Source organism: Xyrauchen texanus, chromosome 36, assembly GCF_025860055.1.
Source record: "Xyrauchen texanus isolate HMW12.3.18 chromosome 36, RBS_HiC_50CHRs, whole genome shotgun sequence".
Classification (NCBI taxonomy): domain Eukaryota; kingdom Metazoa; phylum Chordata; class Actinopteri; order Cypriniformes; family Catostomidae; genus Xyrauchen; species Xyrauchen texanus.
This window is the reverse complement of record NC_068311.1, coordinates 26736290-26760542: the sequence shown is the minus strand read 5'-3', so window position 1 is coordinate 26760542 and position 24253 is coordinate 26736290. Positions and strand designations below refer to the sequence as shown.

The 24253-nt window shown below is 42.4% G+C and overlaps 1 protein-coding gene across 1 annotated transcript; it reads left to right on the top strand.

The window, feature by feature from the left end:
• The first annotated feature begins 542 nt into the window (after positions 1 to 542).
• On the top strand, positions 543 to 24130 carry LOC127630141 (G-protein coupled receptor 4-like). The gene is made up of 2 exons (XM_052107596.1): positions 543 to 790; positions 21782 to 24130. The coding sequence occupies exons 1-2, from the start codon at positions 785 to 787 to the stop codon at positions 22781 to 22783; spliced, it is 1008 nt and encodes a 335-aa protein (XP_051963556.1). The 5' UTR covers positions 543 to 784; the 3' UTR covers positions 22784 to 24130.
• The last annotated feature ends 123 nt before the right edge of the window (positions 24131 to 24253 follow it).

Sequence of the window (24253 nt, the reverse complement as noted above, 5' to 3'; positions counted from 1 at the left end):
ACCTGGAGTTAAGTGCCTTGCTCAAGGACACAATGTTGGTGTCTGTGGGGATCAAACCAGTGAACTTCTGATTAACAGTTATGTGCTTTAGCCCACTACACCACCACCACTCCTGATGCAAAGGAAGTCAATGGTGACCGACACTAACATTCTGTTACATCTCCATTTGTGTTCCATGGAGGAAAGAAAGTCATAAAGATTTGGAAATAACATTATGTGTGAGTGAATACAGAATTACAAATTTGTGAGTACATTTCCATCACTGGTTCAGAGTGTGAATGTTACTTCTGTTATGCTTAAAGAGGAAGTTGGGCAGTCTACACCATCACACGATGTTTCTCATCAGCTATTCTCAGTCGTCTTTGTAAAAAGCTTTTACCACATGGTGGTTCCTTCTTATCTAGATCATTTGCAACCTGAAAACCCATCTGTGTCATCTTCCTGTGGGCAGACACGTGCGATGCACATTTCATCTCTCCTCCCCTCCCCTCGCTCTCTCATCATTCATCTGCTCTTTATCCACTCTGTGCGAAGTGCAGTGGTCGAACCGGCTCTCAGGGGGTCACATTTGATCATCTCCGGACAGGAAGCTTTGTTGAAGTGCATGACAATCTTTTTCATCTAAAAACTCAGCTGTGTACTTTTCTCAGAGGTCACATGGGACTGGAGCTAGACTAGAGCAAAAACAGAGCTGAGGCTGTATTGTTAGACTGCTGGGATTGTGTGGACACCCTTTCTCCTGTTGGAGCTGGGATTAGAAGATTTTAGCATTCATTGTTTTCAAATGCAGGTGAGAATTTCTCGATGTCTGAGTTTCAATATAGGAACTTTAAAGTGAGAGGAAGAACACCGCAATTGTTTTATTAATCAGTATTTTGCCTTGTTTTTTTTGTTGTTTTTTTAAAAATAAAAACAATTCTACACTTCTTAAAAGAAGATACATTTTCTTAAGAAGCAAAGTTTCATAAGAAAATATACTGTATGTCAAAATGTTTATTTAACTTAACCCAGTGGCAAAACTTTTTCTTGTTTTAAGATTAAATCTAATAAATTTAGTTATTATGCTTATAATTACATCTAAATGTAGTTATTTGGTTGTGTTTTTACACAACCAGGGGTATATAATGTCTTATTTGGGGAATTTGGCCCATATATAAGTGTCTTATATACCCCTTATATATAGTAGTTGTTGTTTCTGTGAGGTGGAAGGCATGTTTCTTACTGTAATATTTTGCCTGATAAGCAAGTCTTCTACGATGAAATAGTGAATTAATTTCTTCATCGGTAGAACGGTATTGAATATGATTACCAGTAATTTGGCCCGTACATGCATTCGCCAGTGGTATTTATATATATATATATATATATATATATATATATATATATATATATATATACTATAAGTTCATTTTAATTAATTACACAAGTTCATATTAAATGGCCCTTTAGTGTTACAAATGAATATGAAGTACAAATATTCCATGTTGAGTTAGCTAAATTGTTTTAAATGATGTACAGCATGTTACACCACAAGACTTTTAAAGAGGGTCTATGTGTGTTTTCTAGAGGTTTTGTTTGTTTCTGTGCTGCAGACATTAATAATACAAATACAATTGTCAGATTCTTGATCCTAATAACTTAAAATGTTTGCAACCTACAGTAATGAAAACCTGATTCTAGCAGGAGTGGAGTGCACAGTCCCGCTAATGAGTGATTTTCAAGACAGCTAGTGAAGCATAGAGAGCAAAGAACAGTGCTTCACTTCCATGAGTGCACTGTAAAAATAAATAAATGACATTTTATCCAGCTTATGGTTTTTTAGTCATAGCTACTAAGAAATGTGAATGACTTTGCATCTACACTGCATAAAAACACATGTTAGACCAACAAATTCCCCCAATTGTTGTCCCAACTAGCCTAACAGAGTTCTCTGAACAATTTCATATTGAACAATGTTATTGATTTATGAGTTCCCAGCATGCATTGCAATATGAATAAATTATGCGGTTAGTGCTTGCTGACTTTATTTATGCCGCTATTGTTGTTTTTGTTGCCACTGTTAGTTAATGGTTGTTGTGTGGTGATGGTTAGCGCTCACCTTTGAACTCAAAGCTGAAGTTTGTAATTTCTGCCACACTAGCACCACTGAACGGAATTTCACAAATTAACACTGTTTTAAAAAAGCTTTCCAAATACGCCCCACATCTGCTGTTGTTCCAACAGTCAGATAGTCCCACCACCAGCTCACGCCATTAGTTGAGTAACGTTATTGGGGAGGGTCTAAGCGGCAAACCAGCTCAAAACAAACACAGGAATTTTTATAGTGCCACAGAGACACAGTGTTTACTGTTTTTGCGAAAAGTAACCTATGAATGGCTTACTAATAGTTGTCTCTGCATATTAAGCTGGGATAGAAGAAAGTATTTTAACACTGAAAAAGTTACATACAGCTTTGATGAGGTTTGACACTGTTATTGAGGTTTGCGTGTTAATGTTTAACATCTGTTGAGTGTCTAAATCAAGCAATTGTACGTATACTGTCTTTGCCTTACATACCTTTCTTCAGAGGCCAAGATCGCAGTTCATTTTACAGACAGCAACTTCATGTTAAAGTAATTTAAAACTATATATAAGATTGAAAGGGCAGGGGCGGGTTTACGATTTCTGAGGCCCAAGAAACCAACCAACCAACCCAGGCCCCCATTTAGAAAACGTTGCTTAAATAATTACATAAAATGTATTTAAAATAATAATTTTAAATTCATCATATCAGCCATTGTAGCCAAGTACATTCAAAATGATTAAAAATTAGTTTTGACGACAATACAGTAATAAAAAAAGCCGTATTTACCTACATATAGTTTGTGTACATTTAAGATTATTGTTGGTGCGCAACATGTAGTTCACGGCATTCAACAGTTTTTTGGCAGAGTCAGTTTATTAAAACAATCTGTTGTCTGTCAGACACCCCAACATAAAGCATCAACAACAGACTCTAAATACGGTCCACAACATCTTATAAATACATTTGAACTTTTGCTCAACATTTCATTTATTTATTTATATTTGTGGTGTGAAAAAGTTGCAGCATAGCCAGACTCAAGGGGCGGCTGTGGCTCAGTTGGTAGAGTGGGTCAGCTGCCAATTGCAGGGTTGGTGGTTCAAATCCCAGCCCACACAACTCCACATGCCAAAGTGTCCTTGGGCAAGACACTGAACCCCAAGTTGCTCCCAATGGCAGGCTAGCACCTTGCATGGCAGCTCTGCCACCATTGGTGTATGAGTTTGTGTGTGAATGGGTGATTGGGAAACAGTGTAAAGTGCTTTGGTAACCTCTAAGGTTAAAAAAATGTGCTATATAAGTGCTGACCATTTAACAATCTTCTCCTTTTCACATAACCCATGGTGTAATATGGGGTCATATGACTCTGCATAGGTTTAACAGAAAATATAACAAGTGACTGAAATTACAAAGAAATTCACACGAAAATGATGCCAGGTGAAGATACAAGAGGCACAGTTAGTTGTGTTGTGCCCTTACATAATTTTCCTGTTGATACAGAGTGTGATTGTCTCAGGATGGAGGGGATCATTATGGCCAACAACGGTTCTTTCCTGACCTCCAGTCTGTGTATTTTCTCAACAGCTTTCAGGGGTGCTCATTATTCCCGTAATTGTAACAGCAAAACAACAGTAAACTATGCTGGAATGCAGTGTAAACACATTTCATAATTTACAGAAAGGAAATGGAAGTGAACTCTCCATTAAAATAGATTGTGTTTTTATCAATAATGTATGGTAACTGCAGACTGAAGATGTTGCATGCTGTCCCTGACAGTTCATTGTTCTTAACATCTGACTTCCTTTCGAGCAAAAGTCAAATCAACCAGATTTTTGCAGTAAAAGCACTTTTTATGGGGATTCCAAACGTTAAAATGTCAGAATATATTCATACCTTTGTGATTTAAATTTTTTACCAAAAGATCTGTTATTTCCCTTGCTGAATTTTTACAGGGTCTCTTGTGGTTTGGACCGTATGTACTTATGTATTAATTTCTTGGCTTGCATCCATATTTGTAATATCTGGTTTGTGTGGGTACTTTCACGTATGAAAACAGAAAATAAATGTTCTGCAAATGTTGGGGCATGGAGAGGTTGGTTAGAAATATTGTATTCTTTTTTTTAAGTTTTTATATTTTCTTAAAATTGTTTAAAATAAAATGTATTTAAAAATAGTTATTGTTTAGCTCAGGTCAGGTTTAGCTAGGTTCTATCTCTAGAAGTTCAATTACACTATGTTAAACTGTAAAACCTAATAATAAAACAATTATTGTAAGTAGATTTACCTGCTTCCTTAAAAGGATAGTTCAGCCAAAAATTAAAATGATGTAATATACTAAAATTAAGAGAAATTCTGAACAATGTTAACGTTGCTCTTTTTTTTCTCCATACAATGAACTATCCCTTTAAATGTTTAAGTAAATCCAAAGTGATCTGAAATTATGCCCTGCAGTTATTACTTTTTATTTATATACTGATGAAGAAAATTAAGTTGAAACTCTAAAATACAGAAATTAGTAGTAGATGTAGTAGATGAAAATGTCTAGGTTACGTATGTAACCTCCGTTCCCTGATGGAGGTAACAAGTCTTTGTGTCGAAGACACTAGGGGTCTCTCTTGAGCGCCGAATATGCCTCTGATCTATGAAAAAAGGCCAATGAGAAGTTGGCAGACAGTATTTGCATACCCCGCCCCCGGACATACGGATATAAAGGTGAGGAAATACGTCGAGTTCATTCAGGATTTTTCTGAGGAGCCGGAAATGGTCCGGCCACTACAGTTGCTCGGCTCAGCGACGTGGCCGTGAGGACACAATGTCTCGTTCCCTCCATCAGGGAACGGAGGTTTCATATGTAACCTAGACGTTCCCTGTCTGTTGCTCACTTCGACGTTGTGTCGAAGAAGCGACACTAGGGGTCCAACTTAAATTGCGCCATGCGCTGAGCCGTGACTGCTGACACAGGAGCGGGCAGGTATTTGACGTGCTCAGGTGACCAGCTGTGTCAGGCAGCACGTACCCTTCCTCAATGCCCCAAAACAGTCGTTGGAGTCCTTCTGGTTACCCTAAACAGGGGAACAAGGCGACGCTTGCCAACCTGTGAATGGGCAGAGCCTGGCTGGGCCTCTTTTCTCTCTATGTTTCTCCTTATAGAGCAATAAACGGCCAGGGCCGTTACAGGCATTGAGGTAAGGGGGTCTTACCCAGTTTCCTATTCTTTCAGGGGGAAAAGACGCTTGCGGAGACCACACCTGCCTTGAAGGGGAGGTAAGAGTGGTGAATACATCACATGGGTTTTTAGGCGGCATGTGGAAATGGCGCTGTGGTAGATCCAGCCTCACTAGGAGGGGGGGGGTTGCTACAACACGGCAACTGGAGGGCAGCAGGGACTGCCTAAGGGAGACGCGGGTCCACTCGTAAGGGGACCGTACCACGGATAATACACACAGGGGGAGTCCACGTAGGAGTCCTGCCCTGTGGAGCACCTATTCCAGTACAGGGTAGATTAAGTACCCGCAATGGATTGGGACGCAACACTCCTTGTTGTGTGGGCTCGGACCCACAAAGGGGGCGGCCTGGGTGTGATAGGCCAATGAAATGGCATCCACGACCCAGTGGGAAAGCCTCTGTTTGGAGACAGCATTCCCTTTCCGCTGTCCACCAAAGAAGACAAAGAGCTGCTCAGAATATCTAAAGCTCTACATGCGGTCCAAATAGGTACGCAAAGCACGTACCGGACACAGCAATGAAGGAGCTGGGTCTGCCTCCTCCTGGGGCAGCGCTTGTAGGTTCACTACCTGATCTCTAAAGGGCATAGTAGGAACCTTGGGCATGTAGCCCGTTCACGGTATTAGGAGCACATATGTGTCTGCCGGACCGAACTCCAGGCAAGTGTTGCTAGCAGAGAATGCTTGCAGGTCCCCGACCCTCTTGATGGAGGCCCTGAGTCCAACTGATTATAGCAGCTCGAAGGGGGGTCTCTGCAGGCCCGCTAGGACCACCAAGAGATCCCAGGAGGGGAACAGGCTTGGCCGGGAGGGATTTAACCTGGTGGGGCGCGATGGCAGCAACATACACCTTTAGGGTGGAAGGGGACAGCCTCCCCTCCAGCCTCTCTTGCAGAAATAAGAGCACTGGCCTAACTGCGCAACTCTGCGGGTCTTTGGCCTGGGAATTACACCAATTTGCGAACAAGCGCCACTTCAGGGCGTAAAGATGCTTGGTAGAAGGGACTCTGGCTTAGTTGATCGTGTCTACAATGGTAGGTGGTAGACCAGCTATATCTTCCGCGTCCCGTCCAGGGGCCAGATGCGGAGGTTCCAAAGGTCTGGGATTTGGATGCCAGAGCGTGCCCTGTCCCTGAGAAAGAAGGTCTTTCCTCAGGGGAATTCGACAGGGAGGGGCTGTCGCGAGGAGTACGAGGTCCGAGAACTAGGCCTGGGTGGGCCAATAGGGAGCCACTAGTGTGACTTGTTCCTCGTCCTCCCTGACCTTGCACAGCACCTGTGCAAGAAGGCTCACAGGGGGAAATGCGTACTTGCGCAGCCCCGCAGGCCAGCTGTGTGCCAGTGCGTCTGCCCCGAGGGGAGCCTCTGTTCGCGCATACCAGAGCGGGCAGTGGGAGGTCTCACGGGAGGCAAACAGGTCTACCTGGGCCTTGCTGAACCGTTCCCAAATCGGCTGGATCGACTGGGGGTGAAGCCTCCACTCTCCGCTGGGCAAGCGTTGTCGTGACAGCGTGTCCGCTATCACATTGGCAAGGCAAGGCAAGTTTATTTATATAACACATTTCATACACAATGGTAATTCAAAGTGCTTTACATAGAAGAGATTAAAATAAGAATAAAAAAAAATAAGAATAATTGAAACAGTTTAGAATATAAAATAAAATAAAATACAGTACAAACAGTCGGACACACAGTGGCACAGTGCTCATTCAGTAAATGCACAGCTAAACAGATGTGTTTTGAGTCTGGATTTGAATGTGACTACTGTAGGAGCACATCTGATCTCTTCCGGAAGCTGGTTCCAGCTGCGGCTGGCATAATAGCTAAAAGCAGACTCTCCTTGCTTATAGTGAACCCTTGGTATTTCTAGCTGATGTGATCCTAATGATCTGAGTGATCTGTTGTGTTTATATTCAGTGAGCATATCTGCAATATATTGAGGTCCTAGCCCATTGAGTGATTTATATACCAGTAATAATACTTTAAAATCAATCCTAAATGTAACTGGGAGCCAGTGTAAAGACCTGAGGACTGGTGTGATATGTTCATATTTTCTGGTTCTGCTCAGAATCCTGGCAGCAGCGTTCTGTATGAGCTGCAACTGTCTTATGGTCTTTTTGGTAAGGCCAATGAGGAGCCCATTACAATAATCCACCCTGCTGGTGATGAAAGCATGCACAAGTTTCTCTAGGTCTTGACTGGAAACAAACCATCTAATTCTTGCTATATTTTTCATATGATAGTATGCTGATTTAGGTATTGCTTTGACATGACTACTGAAACTTAGGTCTGACTCTATAGACACACCAAGATTCCTGGCGTCAAGGTATGCATTCACCTTGAGAACTTCATCTTTGTTTCCAAACGTAATGACTTCAGTTTTGTCTTTGTTTAACTGAAGAAAGTTTTGGCACATCCAACTGTTTACTTCATCAATGCATTGGCACAGGGATTCAATGGGGCTGTAATCGTTAGGTGATAGGGATAAGTAGATCTGTATGTCATCTGCATAGCTGTGGTAAGCAAAAAGGTTGAACAGGAGTGGTGCAAGAATTGAGCCTTGAGGGACTCCGCATGTCATGGACGTCCACTCAGACCTATGGTCTCCTATACTCACATAATAACCTCTCCCTTCTAAGTATGACCTGAACCCTTTTAGGACCATCCCAGAAAGTCCCACCCAGTTTTCCAGCCTGTCAAGAAGTATGTTGTGATCGACAGTGTCAAATGCAGCACTGAGGTTGAGTAGTACCAGTACTGATAATTTGCCTGTATCGGTATTTAAGTGAATATTGTTTATTATCTTTATGAGCGCTGTCTCTGTGCTGTGAAGTGATCGGAAACCAGATTGAAAATTGTTAAAGTATCCATTCGAGTTCAAGAATTTGTTCAGCTGATTGAAGACAACTTTTTCAATGATCTTGCCTATGAAAGGAAGATTTGAGATCGGTCTATAGTTGCTTAATATGGTCTTATCCAGATTGCTCTTTTTCAAGAGGGGCTTGACAACTGCAGTTTTCAGGGAGTTTGGAAAACTCCCAGAGAGAAGTGAGGAGTTTATCACTTCTAGGAGATCTGCTTCTAAACAGTTGAACAAACTTTTGAAAAAGATGTGGGAAGTGCATCAAGGGCGCAGGTTGATGTTTTTTAGGTGCTGTACGCTTTCTTCCAAAATGTTGCCATCAATTTCTTTGAAATCAGACATAGTAACTACTTTCTCAGGTTGTGGTTTGATTTGTCTGACCCCAGCACAACTCAAGGATGTGCTGATCTCTTTTCTGATATTATTGACTTTTTCAGAGAAGAAAGAAGCAAACTCACTGCACTTGCTGTCTGAGAGCATTTCACTGGGAATCTGGCTTGGGGGGTTTGTCAGTCTCTCTACAGTCGCAAAAAGAGTGCATGTGTTGTTTGAGTTGCTGTTTATAATATTCGAGAAGAAAGTCTGTCTAGCTTTGCCTAGTTCCATATTAAAAGCATGGATGCTGTCTTTGCAGATGTTATAATGGACTTCAAGTTTTGTCTTCCGCCACATGCGCTCTGCTTTTCTGCATTGTCTTTTCATATTTTGCACAGCTGTTGAGTTTCTCCAAGGTGCTTTTTATCTGCCACTCTTCTTCCTGACTTTCACAGGAGCAATATCATTAATTACACTTTTAACTTTTGAGTTAAAAGAATCAAGGAGAAAATCAACAGAGTCAGCAGATATACTTGGTGTTAAAGATATAGCCTTCATAATTAGTACACTAGTGTTCTCATTTAAGCATCTCTTCTTGACAGACACAGATCTAGCTTCAATGGCAGGAGAGATCAGTATATCAAAGAAAATACAGAAATGATCAGACAGTGCTACATCCTTAATAACAATCGATGAAATGTTTAGACCCTTACTGATAAGTAAATCTAGAGTGTGTCCATGATTGTGTGTGGGTCCATGTACATGCTGAGTCAGATCAAATGTTTTTAAAACAGTTTTGATTTCTTTTGTCATATTGGTTTCTGCATTATCTATGTGAATGTTAAAATCTCCAGCAATGGCAAGACAGTCAAACTCTGAGGTAATTGTTGATAACAGTTCTGTAAAGTCCTCAGCAAAGGCTGGAGAGTATTTTGGAGGCCTGTAAATAATGATAAGTAAAATGCGTGGAGCACCTTTTAACACACTACCCAGATATTCGAAAGACGGGTAATTCCCAAATGATATTTGTTACATTGATAGACATCTTTAAAAAGAGCAGCTAAACCCCCACCTCTCCTACCTTCTCTGCAGACACTCAAAAAAGTAAAGTTAGGAGGGGATGATTCATTAAGGACTGTTGCACTACAGCTGTCTTCTAGCCAAGTTTAATTTAGAAACATAAAATCCAGGTTGTATGTGCTTATTAAGTCGTTGACTAGAAGTGATTTATTTTTAAGTGAGCGGATGTTTAAAAGTGCTAACTTAACAGTTTTTGTCCCCACAGCAATCTTAGTTTGGTATGTAATAGGCACCAGATTAGATGGGTTTGCTGTATGGCTTTTGAAGGCCTTAGACTTTCTATCATGTAATCGAACAGCAATAGAGAAAGATACAGGCACACTGGGTTCACGCTTGTTTTGTAAACATTTGAGAAAGTTACTGTTATCATAGCGGGGACCCGACACATATCACTGAGAGCTCGAGCAGATGGAGGAGGGTGTGAGCCCTGGCGTTGTGGCAGAGTTCGAAGAGCTCTCACAGAAGGAGGGGGAGGGCGAGCTGGGCCCGCAGGTGGTTGAGGGGCCTGCCGTTTTTTGCTTGATATCTGGGGGCTTGCAGCAAAATAGTGGGATCGTTTGGTTCCAGCATACACCAGTTCTTCCATTTTCTCTGAGAAGCACAGATGTGGAGATGCTGGTGAGAGGGATAACGTGTCTGGTGAGAGGGGCTGTTGCTCTGGTGTTATCGGAGGCTGTAATATGCTGTCCTGGTTTCCCTGGGTGTTTTCCAGAAAGTCGTCCTTGGGTGCTGAATCTTGGAGCAGTTCTAATATGTCACAGTCTGTCTGTGGTGAGCTTTGTGGGCAGGGCTCAGCTGAGATTGTGTCCGTGAGCAGAAATTGTTGTGGCTGAGTGGTGTTATCATTGTCCTTGTGTGATTTGTGAGGTGCTGAAGTGAAGTCCTGTGGTCATTCATACTGTGTCCAGGTGTGTGTGTGCCATTCAGATTGAGTGGATTGGCACACACTGCAGAAGGATGATTGAGGGAGAAGTAGATATTGTCCTTTAGCACTCTTGAACCAAGTTTGTTTGGGTGATGGCCATCCTGTCGAAACAGTTGCCTCTGACTCCAGAAAAGATTGAAGTTGTCAATGAAGTTCACTCCTTTTATATTGCAATTTTTTGCAGCCATGTATTAAGCCCAAGCAACCATGAAAACCTGTTTGTTCCTCTTGCTGGAAGTGGTCCACTGATGAATGTTTGAACTTTTAGTCTTTTAAGTGTTTCAAAAAGTTCATTGAAATCCTTCTTAAGGAGTTCTGACTGCTCTTTATGAATATCATTCTTCCGCACATGAATGATGAGTCGATTTGCAGTCTTATGTTTCATCAGAATGTTCTGAAGTTCCCTGTTTACATTCGAAGTTGTTGCTTGTGGAAGGCAGCATGTAGTTGTATCCCTGCTGCTAATGTTTCTGATTATGGAGTCACCCACTCTCAGAGTCTCAGAGTGCGCTCTGAGCTGAATGCCACTGTCTGCTTAACCTTGAGTGCCAGTTGGCATCAGTGTTAGCTACTGGCTGATTCAGTCTGTGTTCGATCACATTCATCACGTTTGGGGATTCCTCATTCATTAATACTTCAAATCTGTTCTCAAGATTTATAGGCGGTGGTAGGAAACCAGTGTTTGCAATCCTTGTCAGAGCCGTATCTGGGGTAGAGGATGCTACTGTGGCAATATGTGATGCTCGTGACAATCTGATGTCTCGAGTGCCTTTTGGACTCGCTCCCTGTTTGTGCCATCGATTTGTAAGTCGATCGGCTTGTTTCTCTACACTCAGTATGGCCTGTCGAGGAGCACTAGATTCATGGGACTCACCGGCTGTATGCTGAGGGCGTCCATGACGAAGCTCTGTTGTGTGTTCCATCTGGTTTGGTGGTCCCGTAAGTAACTTTGTTTCAAGAACTGCAATCCTTTGTAAAATTGAGGTTGCCGGGGATGTGAGTGACACGCAGCGACCTGAGTCGGTCGTGACTAGGATGCGTCGGGACACCTGTTGCAAGGGTACTCCTGCCCGTAGAAAGCAGAGGTCTGTCCAGGGTTTGAATGTCTGGTGGCAGGCGGGGGTGATCATCACACGGTGCATGCCGCGGTGCCATGCTCGTCTCGAGACTCGAGTCTGAAGCCAGTGCTGAAGAGGTCTCATATGCATCGACCCCAGTGGCGTGACTGCCGCAGAGGATGCCATATGCCCCAGGAGCCTCTGGAAGAGTTTTAAAGGGACAGTTGTGCCTGGCCTCGACGGTGTCGCCAAAGAGGCCGACCTGGGAGACAGGGGCGTTGAGAAAGCGAGTCTTGTTGGTCTCACGCATCTCGACCAAGTTCAGTGCCGCTGTGTATAGCTCTTTTAGTGAAATATACACTTTTACAAGAAAATCACTCTTTTAAACAACTCTTTTAGGGTTTTTCTGCGCTGTCAAAACGCCCAGGGGCAAACCGCACTGCCGTGCAAGGAAGGAGAATAGCCACTGTAATGCGCCGTCGATCCAACAGCATGCAGAACGTCAGAGGAATAACAGGAACAGGTGTGACTTGCATCAGACTGCATGTACTACCATCGGCTCCGAAGAAAATTTCTGAATGAACTCGACGTATTTCCTCGCCTTTATACCCGTATGTCTGGGGGCGGGGTATGCAAATACTATCTGCCAACTTCTCATTGGCCTTTTTTCATAGATCAGAGGCATATTCGGTGCTCAAGAGAGACCCAACGTCAAAGTGAGTGACAGACGGGGAACAAAACTTTTATAATAAAGATAAAAATCATTTTCAGTGTATGTGAGCAGAGTTTCTGTTCAGTGACACATCTAAACCTCAACCACAGTGTGCTCAAATCTTGAAAGGGCACAGTAATGTGCCCATTTGGCTGGTGATATAAATAGAATATAAAAATAATACACATTGTTTGTTGCAAATAACCCAGCACATTGTGATATGACAGTATCTTTTGCATAGATTTCAAAGCAAATTAATCACATCTTTATCACTGCTTATCCAAATAACCTTCAGGATGTGCAAATACTGATTTCTTTTGCACTATATCATCATTCACAGCAAACAAGCTGAGGAAGGGGGCTTTGTGTGATACAGTTTTATATTTCTAATCATTGTATGAGGGACTGTTAAGTATTTGATGGTGGCTCAGTCTAGTCCTACAACAACAATTTATTTTCTTTATTGTTAAGCATTTAGTAGAGTGAATTGCTCACCTTGCTCAAAACTGTGCTCAGTTAGGCTGAAATTGAATTGAAGTTTGCACAGTGCTTCTTGCTGACCAATTGCTATAGCTGATAATACTATTTGTACACTAGTCTTATAGAATGATGTTACTATAATTACTTGTTTTGCAAACTGAGTTTTACATGCCACATTATACATTTTGCCACAGTTTCCTGGTCAGATTAACCCTAGAGGCGCTACAACAACAGTACGTTTTATTCACTTTCACACAAATCGCAAGTACAACAGCTAATTAGGAAAAAGCTTATTTTTCAGTCTATAACTCACACATTGCTATGTTGTGACTTTTACTCTAATGCATAATTTGAGAAACTATACATTTTATGCTTGTATTACTGACCCACCTACATTTGCAGTATACACTTATTATCAACGTCATTACCTTCTGCGGTAGCTCACCTGATAGAGCACTGGACTTCAGATGCAGAAGACTGAGGCTTAAGCCCAGCCAAACACACAAGCTCACACGTGAGCTGAAAGTGTCAGAGAAGTGACACAAAATGACGCTGTTGCTTCATAAAATGTGTTTTTCATGTTTCATTTGCTTTTAGGGCACTATCGCTTAGGTTTAGGTATTGGCAAAAGTTAAGTATGTCTGTTTTGTTTAACTCTCATTTGACTATAGGACACTATCGGTTAGGTTTAGGTGTTTGAGGGTAAGGATGACTGTTTTGTTTACCTCTCATTTGTTTTAGGACACTATTAGTTATGTTTAAGTGTTATTTGAGGGTAAGGATGTCTGTTTTGTTTAACTCTCATTTGACTATAGGACACTATGTGTTAGGTTTAGGTGTTGTTTGAGGGTAAGGATGTCTGTTTTGTTTACCTCTCATTTGTTTTAGGACACTATTAGTTAGGTTTAGGTATTGTTTGTGGGTAAGGATGACTTTTTTTGTTTACCTCTCATTTGCTTTTAGGACACTATTGGTTAGGTTTAGATGTTGTTTGGGGGTAAGGATAACTGTTTTGTTTAACTCTCATTTGCTTTTAGGACACTATCAGTTAGGTTTAGGTGTTGGTAAAGGGTAAGGATATCTGTTTTGTTTTACTCTAATTTGCTTTTAGGACACTATTGGTTAGGTTTAGGTGTCTGTTGAGTGTAAGGATGTCTTTTTTTAATTCTCATTTGCTTTTAAGACACTATTGGTTAGGTTTCGGTGTTGATTTGGAGTAATGATGTCTTTCCCCCATCTAATTTGCTTTTAGGACATTATCGGTTAAGTATAGGTGTTGGTTGATGGTAAGGATGTCTGTTTTGTTTACCTTTCATTTGCTTTTAGGAGACAATTGTTTAGGTTTAGTTGTTGGTTGAGGGTAAGGATCTCTGATTTGTTTAACTCTCATTTGCTTTTAGGACAGTATCGGTTAGATTTAGGTTTTGGTTTAGGGTTCTCAGTCTAACATTGTCTCCTTTATTCCAGTGATTGTTTGTTCCCCTTCTGTCACTCACTCGACGCGCTTCCGTCCGGGCTTGAGGTGAGTGTGGCTCGCTTCACGACCAGCCTGCATTCTCCCTCGAGCCCCCTGAGTTGGATGATGATGTCGCCACTGCATTGGAGAGTGTTCAGGATTCTGACACAGAAGACTTGACTGGCCTGCCACCTTCGGGTCAGCCCGCCCAGTCTGAGGCTGATGCGCAGATGGCCGACATGCTTTCCAGTGCTGCCGTGAGTGTTGGGTTGGACTGGAACCCTCCGTCCTCCCCACAGACTTCACGGCTTGACGATTGGTACCTCGGGTCAGGGCGCCGCTCCCAGTCATGCCCCCTTCGGTACCTTTTTTCCCGGAAGTGCATGACGAGCTGAAGAGTTCATGGAAGGCAATTTTCACTGCCCGGAACCGACCTCATCGCTCACCCGCTTTCACTACCCTTGACAGTGGGGTGGCTCACGGGTACACGGTGGGGTGGCCCACAGGTACACGGTGGTCCCCCAGGAGGACAGAGCGGTTGAGATCCACCTGTGCCCCGAGAATGCCGCCACCTGGTGGGATCGCCCAGTATTCCCCTCCAAGGCCTGTAGGATGATGTCGTCACTGACCTCGAAAGCCTACAGCGCCACTGGTCAGGCCGCCTCCGCCCTGCATGTCATGGCTCTCCTGCAGGTCCACCAAGCCAAGGCACTCAAAGAACTGCACCTGGGTTGTCCCGACCCCGACATGTTGAAGGAACTGCGATCTGCAACCGACCTCGCTCTCAGAGCCATGAAGGTCACAGCGCGGGCTCTCGGGCGGGCGATGGCCACCCTCGTGGTCCAGGAACGGCACCTCTGTCTGAACATGGTCGAGATGTGCGATGTTGATAAGGCCTGCTTTCTCAATGCCCCCGTCTCCCAGCTTGGCCTCTTCGCCCAGCAGTTTTTGGCGGTAAAGAGGCAGATGGAAGTGATTTTGCACATCATGCCGCGGCGCTGCCTCGGAGCAGCCTGCGACCCATCTGCCCACTGAGAGCGTCCCCCTGCGTCCAAGCAACAGGCAGCTCTGCCTTAACCCAAGCCAAGCTCTCAGCCCCAGCGTTGAGCGCCCCGCAGGCGGCGTACACCACCCCGTTACCAGGACCCCCTCTAGAACCCAGGAAAGCTCCTAAGCACTCCTGAGACAGACGACCTGGGCAGTCAGATGTTCGCTCTGGAGCTGGTATCAAGACCACTCCGTCCCCCGGGGGAGGGCCGGGAGGAAAACCCTTATTTTCTTTTGCCGCACCCCCTTCATGCTCCGGTACCCACACTGTCAATAAAAGAGCGATAACTCACTCCCTGGGTCGTCTAGCCAGTGCGTGCCATTCTCACAGTGCCCTAGGACCAAAATCCTACAGTCCCGGTTTCCAAGGACAAAACACAGAGGAAACAAACAACGGGAGATGAGCCAGGCAAGGTAAATAAGCTCTGGTCACCTCATGTTGTGCTGCCTTTTTTTCACACTTTACACTAATGTATTTCCTTCTGGCTATGTCTCTGTGTTATAGTCCTGTCATTGCTTGTTTTTTCTGATCTCTGTTCCATATTACACAAGGCAAACCTCCATTGCTGTCCACTCGCTTTGAACTATTTATTCTGTGCAGGGTGTGCTCAACATGTTTTGCTAACGTACCGAATTAATATGGTAATAAAAAGGCAACGAGGTGAGGCCGCAACATTTGTTGGCCGCAACAGTCGACTCCGGACCGGCGACTGCCCATCCCCGGCAGGTTGGCGCTGACGAGTTCCGAAGACATCTCTACAGGACCTCCTAACCCACCCACTGCTGGGTGAGTAGAGCAAGGCAAGTACTTTGAGCCTTTTCTCAGCACCCAAGCCTCAGGACACGCTCTAGCCTCCCGACGCGTTACTGCCCCCCCCGCTGCAAAGCCCCACCCGGTACGTCAAAAACGATCGTTCCTCTAGTGCAACTTGCACGGAGCTTAGATGCATGGCTTTCACTATCCAACCAGTCAGCGTTTCAGCGGTATTTGATCCACTTCGATACGCAACGAAAAAGCTAGCACCTTACGGACAGAGATTCCAACTCTGCTACTCAAAGACGTGATAGAGCCTGTCCCTCCAGCCGAGATGAAGAATTGTTTCTACAGCCCTTACTTCATTGTACCCAAAAAAGGCAGTGGGGCTGTGGCCAATCTTGGACTTGCGAGTTCTTAACCGGGCTTTACACAAACTCCAGTTCAAAATGCTCACTCAGAAACAGATTCTAACCTGCATTCGGCATCAAGATTGGTTCACGGCGTTAGACCTGAAGGACACTGGACAGGGCAATGTCTGCGTTGGCACATCAACTGCCTAGAGTTCTTGTCTGTATTCCTTGCCCTGCGGAGGTTTCTCCCGCTGATTTGGGGCAAGGACGTCTTGATCCGTTCAGACATCACCGCGACGGTAGCGTACATAAATTGGTCCTGTTCCCAGTACCAGTCCCACATGAACAGCAAAAGAGAGTCAGGGGAAAGAGAGAGAGTAAGAGGCGGGACATGTCTTTTAACTTCTGTTGGAGGTCCCTCCTCTCGAGTCTGGCTTGACCAATGAGAAAGGTGCACTTTCCAAGCTGGAAATGTTCCTATGTTTGGAAGCTGACTCATTTGCATGATTGGGGTTAGTTTAAGCCCCTTTATGCTCTGATTAATATAGCAAGCATACAATGCAAGCTGTCAGAATTATATATATATACCATTGTGCAGGATGTCACACAAGGATTTATTTGGTAGGAAATATGATACTAAATAATTTAACATTACCTGGTAGTCCTGTCATAAGTCATGCATAAAACAGTATACAGTAAAAACAAAACTGTACTTTACAAGACAGTAATGATCATATACACAATGTCCTGGGGATATACATGTGAATTTATATTTTGTCTATAAATGGATGAAGAAAAGTCTGTGTTCTGGGCTTTATGTCCATTTCCTATGGGGGAAAGGAGTGCTCTGGCATGCAGCTAACCTCCCCTGCTTGGAATTTCACTGAGGTCCACTAGTTGCTGGACCTAGTAAAGACAGTGTAAAGGCTTGATAATGATCAGTGGGGGAGCAGACATAATGGAGTCAGCTTGGGCCTAGTTGGACCTTTGCTTGAGACATCTTTTGGCTTATTCATTAAATGGAAGAGCCAGGATACTTTTTAATATAACTCTGATTGTAATTGGCTGAAAGAAGAAAGTCATATACACCTAGGATTGCTTGAGGGTGAGTAAATTATGGGATCATTTTTGGGTGAACTAACACTTTCAGTCATTCAATCTGGGTTATTGCAAATGGGGGTATATTTAGATGGTGCAAGAGGGATGCTTGTGATTTGATTACATTTCCACCAGGCGGTCAGAGCTGCGGCTATTGTTGGCATTTTAAAACAGGAGTGTTTTTTGATTGTCTGACTGTAGAAGGGTAAGTCTGAAATTTGAATATCCTTATTTTTAGATTCTTAAACACCATTGGCGTAGGGATACTTTGCTCTTCATATAAAACTGATATTTGTATTGTATAAGCTCTGTGGACTTTTAACCTGGAAAATCGAGCTAACACATTCTTTTTGTAAAGTGTTACCCATTTAAATTTAAAATGCAGCCTTGGGTAAAGAAATGCAATGATCTGAAAAGGTCCAAGGCCAAGTCCCCCTGTTTACTTTTCTGTAATGAGAGTGTTTTTTGCAACATACAGCTTCAGGGGGCAGTGATGCGAATATTGGTTTGCACAGACCTATTTCAGCAGAACATGTGGCCTACTGTTGCTGAATTCGCTATGAGATCAAGTTGGTTCTGGGTGGTAGCTTACTGGTTACTTAGGGTTTAGCACTGTGTCATAATTATATATGGGTCCCTAGATAGGGCTTGGGTCCCTCCTTTTATGCAGGTCTGAAATGGGAATTTCTTTGCCCATTTTCTTGTCCGCCAGAACAAATTTGTAAGTCTGATTGGTTAGAAAGGTAAAAGCACATCTCTCTTCATAGTGCTGCATTATTGGAGGTATCGTTCATGCCCATAGCAAAAAGAGCTGAACAATCTGTAAATCCTTCATGTGGAGACAGTGGCCACTATACTCTATGCAGGGCAGGAATGATTCAATTGAGTTCTAGCAGGGACTTGCATCAAGTGAAAAGGCTTGAGTAAAGGTGACATGAGACAATTTCCAGAGGTTAAAAACAAGTCGAGCAATGGTATTTAGAATGCACTCAAGGGAATATACAGAGGATGCAGGTTTTGTCTGGTGAGGAGGGAGTCTAGCCATTGCAGAAGAAGATCTGAGAAGCAAGATCCTTAATGTCCATATTTATATTTTGTAAAAAAAAAAACATTCTTTAGAGAGAATAAACATTTTAGGGCTAGTCACTCTTGTGTGAATGAAGATGATTACTTTAAATGCCATACGTGAGCCATGTGGACAAACGAAAAGGCTGTGGCAACAAATATTGATGATCTCAAAGATCAAAGAAGTTTAGTGCAGACAAAAGTGGTTGTTTGCTCAACTCAACCATGAAATTAAGTTTAAGACCAAGTATGACATTTTATGTTTAAATCCTCAATGTAGCAGATAATGAATAGCATAGAAAGTAATGCTGGAAACAGGGTAAATGTATTTCCTTCCTCTATTCCAGATAGTGTTTAAGGACAGAACTAGGGAATATTTTACATTTAGTCATTTAGCAGAACACTTTTATCCATAGAGACTTACAAATGAGTACCATAGCAAGCAATGTGTCGTACATAGTTCAACAACTTCTACAGTGTTGAACTGCCAAGCTCTCAAAGAGTACAGGTGCTCGCGCAGAAGAATGAGACAGAAAGAGAGTTTTTTTTTTTGTACAGTAAGTGCAAGTTAAGTTCAATAGTAAGTGCAATTAGTGTGTATTGGTTAAGTGCTCGTGGGACAGATATGTTTTCAGCTGGTTCTTGATTGTTGAGATGGTATCAGTAGATTGTGTGGATGTTGGAAGCTCATTCCACCACAGTGGAACAGAGAAAGTGAAAGATCGTGAAATAGACTTAGAGTCTCTTTGTGATGGGACCACAGAGATTTTCCAGATTCAAGCACATATTTGGAGCACCATCTAAATACATATCGTTTTCAGATTCAGAATTTTAAAACACCAGAATTCATGTATTTTTTTGTTCATGTAAGAAGTCAGGACTAATCCTCAATAATGGTACAATATATAAGGCTGTTTCTCAACTGTTAGACTCAATGTTTTCTGCCTAAATAGGCAGCAATGTAGATACAGCATGCGCCAGCCGGGCAACTGCTATTGAGATGAATGGGAATGCTAACAGATAATTTTCTGCAGTTTTATTTACCTCCACAGTATGTTGTAGTAAATTCACAATACTCTCTCTTTTAGGGGATTATACCTTATTAACCACAGATAAAGTGATGGATGCTATCGTCAGGGGCGGACTGGGACTTTTCCTGGAATGGGTGGCAATAAACATAACGGGCCACCGCATTATGCCGAATGGCCAGCGAATGTCTGAAGAGGGCCTCAAAATGGCAATGCGATATGCAGAAAGGGCTGTGATATGCAGAAAAGTAAAGCGACCCCCTGTCGTGTAACAGTATAAGGACGGGCAAGGAGGATGCAAGAACCGGCTCTACAGTCAACATAAAGTTTAATGTCAAACCCAACCCAAAATAACATAAAACAAACATGCCCACACAGACACGCATACGTCTCTCTCTCTCTCACTCAAACTGGCATCTCTGGCTCCCCTTTATCTCGCGCTCCCGCTGATGGGGTAATTCAGCGCTGGCCATGCACCATAACAGCCCGGCCATGCCCTCATCTTCATCACACTCCTCCTCCGCCCGATTCAGGCCGGGATGCCACCGGACTGACTTACTCTCCCCCACCATTGGAGGAGAGATGCTGCCCTTCCAACCGTACTGTCAGCCAGTGGTCCACCCTGCCTCCTGTGAACCTGGGGGAGAGACAAGGGAAGGAGTGGGGAGAGGTTAAGGGTAAGCGGAGACAAAGAGAGAGGAGAGAGAAAGAACTGGCTTCTCCGGCTCCCCTTCATCTCGCCTCCCACTGATCAGCTGATTCAGCACCCGGCCATGCCCTCCTCCTCATCACATACATTTTTTTGACAATACTGAAATCAAGCATAGCGTCAATTCAGGCAGGTCACATGAGTCAAGCTTGCAGCAGCTGACGCTCAGCTGATCATGACATCTACCAATACAATTCAGATGCTTATTAGAGCGGTCCTATTTAAGTCCTCCATTTTTTCATTGCCTTAGCTGCCTTTCCACTGTATGTTGCAAGCTCCACTTACCACCCTCCCCCTCTCCACCTCTTGTATGGCAGCTTTGCTTTTAGTTTTCTCTACTGCCTTGTGTTCTGCACACTACAGTTGTTCTCCAGTTTGAAATTCCTAACTTCAATGTGTTATGGAGCCTTGTTGTTAATTTCACAATCTGATACACAGTATTTGAAGTTCTTTAAGTTTCCATTTAATCTATTATGCAATGAAGTATTGTACTACGTTGCTCTGTCAAAATGTAAAAGAAATTTAACAACATTCTAATATTTGCTGCACTCTCTGCTCTGTCCATGCATGGATGGGCAGAGAGTTTGCCCAGAACAGAACCATATACCATATAATATTCTTTTAAGTGTCTATAAGTGAATATAGTATTCATTCAAGTATTTAAGTTAAGTATTCATTTGACGGAAATGGTCCTGACTGAACTTAGTTTAGAGAAATAAGTATATGTATGATAAATAACTATAATTAGACAGATTTAATGTTTATTTTGAATAAAAAAGTATGAGTAATGTTTTGTTGCAAAACTTGGAATAAATGGAATTCAACTCAATAAATTCCTCATTATGTCATTCCAATTTAAATTCAAATTCGACATTAAATAGAGCAAGTTCAATTTAATTCATATAAAAATGTGTGGATTGAAAAGGATCTAAATCATAAATCCTGATTTTGCCAAACTCTGATATACATTAATTTGAATATCTACTTAAACACTCATGAATCAAACAATGCATATAAAATAACAATGAAACAATCAATGAGCATATTTATATGCTATCAAAAAAGTCAGCATGTAAAAAAAAAACCTGTGTTTTCATGAGATTTGAAATAACTGGATTAGTCACTGATTTTGACATAAAAACGTAATCAGACATGCACACAACACTTGCACACAATGGATAAGCCAGTAAGAATGCAAATTTACAGGTGAGATATCGTGAAATCAGGGTAATGGCCAAATATGTACATGTGCAGGTAAATGTTTGGCCTAAACCAATAAAGGAATGCTGTTTAAGTTTACATGACATTTTGCTGTTTTTTTCAGGTCTAAGAATGAGCATGACGCTCATTATTAAGTTTGATGTGTCTCATTTGATTCATTTTTCTTTGTAGGCTCAGACAGTGTCAGCCCAATCACAATACACACCATTTCTTGTAATTTCTTGCAATTACTGTTTCTTATAATTTAACCAATATCAACAACAATAATAATAATAATTATTATATTGCATATAGAATCATGACTGAATTTGAACTTTCTTTGTGCACACAGATTATGATAAACACAACACTCATGGCAAACAATGCATCATGTGTAACTACGACCCAAACTTCAAATCAACTGCTGATGTCCATATACATTATTGCATTCATCCTGGGCCTGCTGTTCAACCTGGTCACCATTGGTCCTATTATCCAGCAAATCCGCAAAAAAAATTGTGTAGGGATCTACCTACTTGGCCTGTCCATCTCTGATCTCCTATACATTCTCACCATGCCTCTGTGGATCCATTATTTTAGCAACAACCACAAATGGACACTCAAGCAGGAACTATGTAGCCTCGCTGGCTTCTTTTACTATTCAAACCTTTACATCAGCATCTATCTCCTCTGCTGGATCTCCATTGATCGCTGCCTGGCCATCACCTTCCCACTGCGAGTCCAAGCCTTCCGCCGTCAGCGGTATGCCTGGATTATCTGCGGGTTGGTCTATGTTTTTGTGATGCTCTTGCACTGTCTGGTTCTAGTCAAGGAAAAGGTGCCAGATCCACTGAACAATGAGAGGTGCTACGAGACCTTTCCCATGACCTTCCCCATCGCCCTTTTTAACCTGATACGGGTAGCCTTTGGTTTCCTTTTGCCACTTGTGGTCATCACAGTCTGCTACTATTTGATCCCAAACAAGGTGCAGCAAAGCAGAGGAGTGGACGAACAGGTTAAGCGCAAAGTTAGGCTTCTGTCTATTGGAGTTATTGGGATTTTCTCTATTTGCTTTGCCCCATACCATATTCTCCTGCTGCTACGATCCATCGTCTTCTTCTCTCTAGGGGATCAAAATAGCTGCTCATTTGAACAAGCAATAAATTTACCATTTACATGCTCCCTAGCCCTGTCCAGCCTTAATAGTGTGGTAGACCCAGTGGTCTATGTGTTGGCCAGTAATGGAGTGAGGGAGGACATGCGTTGGTATTGTTGGAAAAGCAGGCCAAGACAGGAAACAGGAAGCCCACTTGTTGATGCAAAATGTAAGACCAAAGTTATCAGTTTGTCTTAAGGCCAACCACAGGTTTTAGAAATTGTGGGGGAATTCACTAAGATTGAATTGTGCCTACCAAGAGGGTGATTTATTGGCATATGCTTTCTGCATTGTTTTAGCACCTGATTCACAAACAGACCCCAAAATTTGGCGCTGAGCGCAATTTGCACAGCACAAGTCCTAATCTTTCAGGCTGGTTCTGAGTGCTCAGTTATAGAGGATGCAGCAGACTATTGCAATCTACTGTGTTTACCGGGACTGTACAGCAATTAGGGTTGGCGACTTTTTCCCACACAAATACAGGACATTTGAGCACAGATGGATTAGTAATCTGGCATACCGGCATTTTCCTGGTGGGTCGACGCACTTTAGGGCTGATCAGGGCAGGCTGGCCATCGGGAGAACCGGAACAACGCTGAAATTAGCCAAAAAAAGCTGAAATTCTGCAGAACGGGCCACAAAACTGTGCGACAACATGCAGAAGGGGGCAGCGATATGCAGAAAAGGACAGTCCACAATACTGGAGAATAGGTGTCTTTATTTCAGCCAAAATACGGAACATTACATTAATGTCGGACAGTTGACAACCATAACAGCATCACAATCCACAAGGCACCTCAATTGACTCTTTAAAATTTAAAAAAATGTGCTTGACTACACTGTGCATCTGGATATATGGTCTCTCTTCTTCATAACTTTTATCACAATTAATGCTGCCATCATAACTAGAAAATGTATACAAACATTTATTTTTAATGACATTCCATTTACGACATGCTTTCTGTGGGTGGAAACAGCAAAATATTGTTGCAGGCAAATAGCACTGAGTTTTGTGAACAAGATGCATTCTACAATGAGCCAACTTTGCATATAAAGGAGGTGTGTTTGCACTGAAAAGAATGACAATGACTTAATTTACACTATTTCAGCCCGTTTAGCACTTGGTTAAACTGGATTGTTGTTAGTTGGTGGATAAGATGCTAGTTTTTGTGCTGGAGGTAAAAGTGTCGCAATTATTTAGTCATTGATGTGTGCAGATTTGTGTACTCAACTCCATTTTGTCCATTTTTATATAAAAAAGCTTGCAAAAATAAATAAATAAATTGCATTATTGTTTTTTTAAATTGAGATGAGGGATATGTCACTGTGTCCTTGCAAGCATCAAGAGGATGTTTACAAAATGTACTTTCTCTGAGGGACCCTTGAATCACTTGAACGTTCTGTGTAAGAGCCGTACTCAGCGTACTAAGCGTTGTTATTGTGGGTAAAAGCTTTACTTGTTTGACCTTTTTAATTCACAGACTACTCCCTGTAACTTACTGTAAAAAACAGATTGAATCATTAAAGAAGATTTCATCTATCTGTAAATGTAATCTAATCTATAAAAAAACAACCTGTTGCAATGAAAACAATTCAGTTGTTCTTCACAATTGTCCACATTTTCTCTCCTGTAATTTACCATTACTTATGTCACATTCAGGGAAGTAA